The sequence below is a fragment of the Propithecus coquereli genome, unplaced genomic scaffold (assembly GCF_000956105.1).
Source record: "Propithecus coquereli isolate 6110/MARCELLA unplaced genomic scaffold, Pcoq_1.0 Scaffold90, whole genome shotgun sequence".
Lineage (NCBI taxonomy): Eukaryota > Metazoa > Chordata > Mammalia > Primates > Indriidae > Propithecus > Propithecus coquereli.
Genome location: NW_012155285.1, coordinates 3,759,174 through 3,761,488, shown reverse-complemented (window position 1 = coordinate 3,761,488; position 2,315 = coordinate 3,759,174). Strand labels below are relative to the sequence as shown.

Sequence of the window (2,315 nt, the reverse complement as noted above, 5' to 3'; positions counted from 1 at the left end):
AGTCCGAGATGCAAGGGAGGGGAAAGTTATCTGCTCCACCTACCCTTGTCACTGGTCTCCAAGCCTCTTGGGGACCTTTTTCCTTCCAGTTCTCCTCCGCAACGTCTTCCCGTGGAGTCTCCTGTAGTTTCAGGCACCCTTCCTTCCGACCCTCACCCGATCTATGTTTCTCTGCTAGTTTATTTTTTTCTCTTTCTTCTAAAATCTGTCTTTTTTGCAGAGACACTCTGACTGGCAGCTTTTCTCGTCCACCATCTTGACTCCTCCCTGCTGTCCCTGCTCTTCCTGTTTGTTGTTTAATTGTACTGCTATCATATGAATAGGTCAGGGTGAAGGAGGTTAAGCAAAGCTAGGAAATATGTGCAAGAGGAAGAAGGTGATGCAGAGACAGCCGTAGTTAGTCAATAGCAAGTGAAACCATGATGCCTCCTAACACTTCCTTCGTGTCATCATAGGGATAGAACCAATTTCTAATGAGCCACAGGCTTTGCCAAACGGGGCCTCTGTTAGCACATGAGGCCGTGATTGTCATTCTCTGCCATGGTTTCCCGGCTGTCATCAGGGCCTGTCCTCAGAATAAAGTACAATCCAATGGTTCTGTCCGAAGCTGTTTGCATTTTACAGGGAATGCTGCTTGTCACCTGAGAGTTATGATACGAAGAGATGTTCATTTAAATGCTTGAGAAATTTTCCAAGGATATTCCCTTTTAAGAGTCTTGCTTTCAGAAACAGTATGAGGCCAGGATCAAGTGATACCAGCAGCAGGAGAGTATATTCTGCTAAGCATCTGACAGCAGAAGTTTGGAGATACAGTTTTGAATGGATCTATCCACATTCCCCTCATCTTACTTATTACAAGGGCAGTACGTTGAGCGTGGTTGTAGAGTGTGTCATTGTTTCTTCATAGGAAAGAGCAAAACCAACTCATTTACCTAGGGACAGGATGTAGGATGGTGCAGTAACACAAAGGGCTCTGAATGGGAAGGCGGGAGTTTCTGTGCTCACTTGGCCCCTGACCTAGTATGTCACTTTGTGGCTCTGGGTGCCACTTCGTCCTCTGAAGTATGAGAGTTTGAGAGTCAATGATCAATAAGATCCTTTCCAACTCATCTCTTACTTCTAAGATTCCTAGACAAGGTTTCTTGTTCCAAAATTGAAAACAGAGGATGTGACAATATGTGATACTTACTAGCCATTCACAGTTGCTCAATTAGAAAGAATTTTTACGTTGTTTTAAAAGGAGTCTCAACACATAAAGGTTAATAATCAAATATTTATAATGACAAAGGTTAACGTTATCATAAGAGATGCCTTTTAATAATGCTCATTCAAATATATATATTTTTAAATCCACATCTAGCTGCAGGCTTGGACCTCTTTCAAGGGGACATCCTCTTAAAGGTGAGTACCTGCCGATGACATAATAGAATTCCTCAGGACCGGCTGTGCCACTGGGTTGCAGCCTGTGCACTGGGGCCAGCCCTGGGATGGGTAGCATGAAGGAGACAAGAGCTCTAATCTGTAACCTGTGCCTGCAAGGACTTCCACTGTATCTGGTAGTGACAACAGAAGAAAAACAGGCAAACAACCCAAGGGTGCTGTGATTTTTAGATGGCTTTTGTACCCAATTTTCCTAACAAGTGAAGAATGAGAGAGAAGATAATGCACCAATATGTTTTCTAGCAGCTATCTCAGTTTCGGGGAATGGCAGGTCCTCTTTATTTTGTTCTTAAAAATTTTCTCTGATTTTTCCAAATTATCTGTCAGGATCTTCTACTGCTTTTATAATCAGAAGACAAATTGTCACTACACTGTTTGAATTGTGGGATGGGCTGTTTGCAGTATGGGAGTTTGGTAAAGGAGGAGGTCAAGGTGACCTTGAGGACTAGACTTCGTGCTCATCTTTGCCTTTGTTTACACAGAACTCCAGAAATGCCCTGAGAGACCCAAGCTTCAGGTGGAAGTTCCCCATTCCTTACATCCTGGCTGACAACCTAGGTAATAATAATCGTTCTTAATTAGGGGCTTCTGGCTTAACTTTTCTCCCCCACTCCCTTCTTGTTCACCGGCTTCAAACTGGGAGTAACCACCAGTCCATAAGAGGGTTCCCAAGCCCTGGTGATTCATTATCTTGTGGAAAAAAAGACATGACTCCGTATCAAACCCAAAGACTTCCACTGTAGCTGGTAGTGACAACAACAGAGGAAAAACAAGCAAACAACACAAGAGTGCTGTGATTATTAAGTGTCTTTTCTATCCAATTTTCCTAACAAATGAAAAATGAGAGAGAAGACAGATAATACACCAACGTTTTA

General features: G+C 43.0%; 1 protein-coding gene across 1 annotated transcript in view; it reads left to right on the top strand.

The window, feature by feature from the left end:
* The window catches only part of MEP1A (meprin A, alpha (PABA peptide hydrolase)), a 57,868-nt gene that overhangs the window by 17,557 nt on the left and 37,996 nt on the right, over window positions 1–2,315 (top strand). Inside the window, exons 4-5 of the mRNA XM_012664654.1 lie at window positions 1,361–1,401; window positions 1,923–1,998. Of these exons, the coding sequence (XP_012520108.1) occupies window positions 1,361–1,401; window positions 1,923–1,998 (117 nt within the window). The remainder of the gene's footprint in view (window positions 1–1,360; window positions 1,402–1,922; window positions 1,999–2,315) is intronic.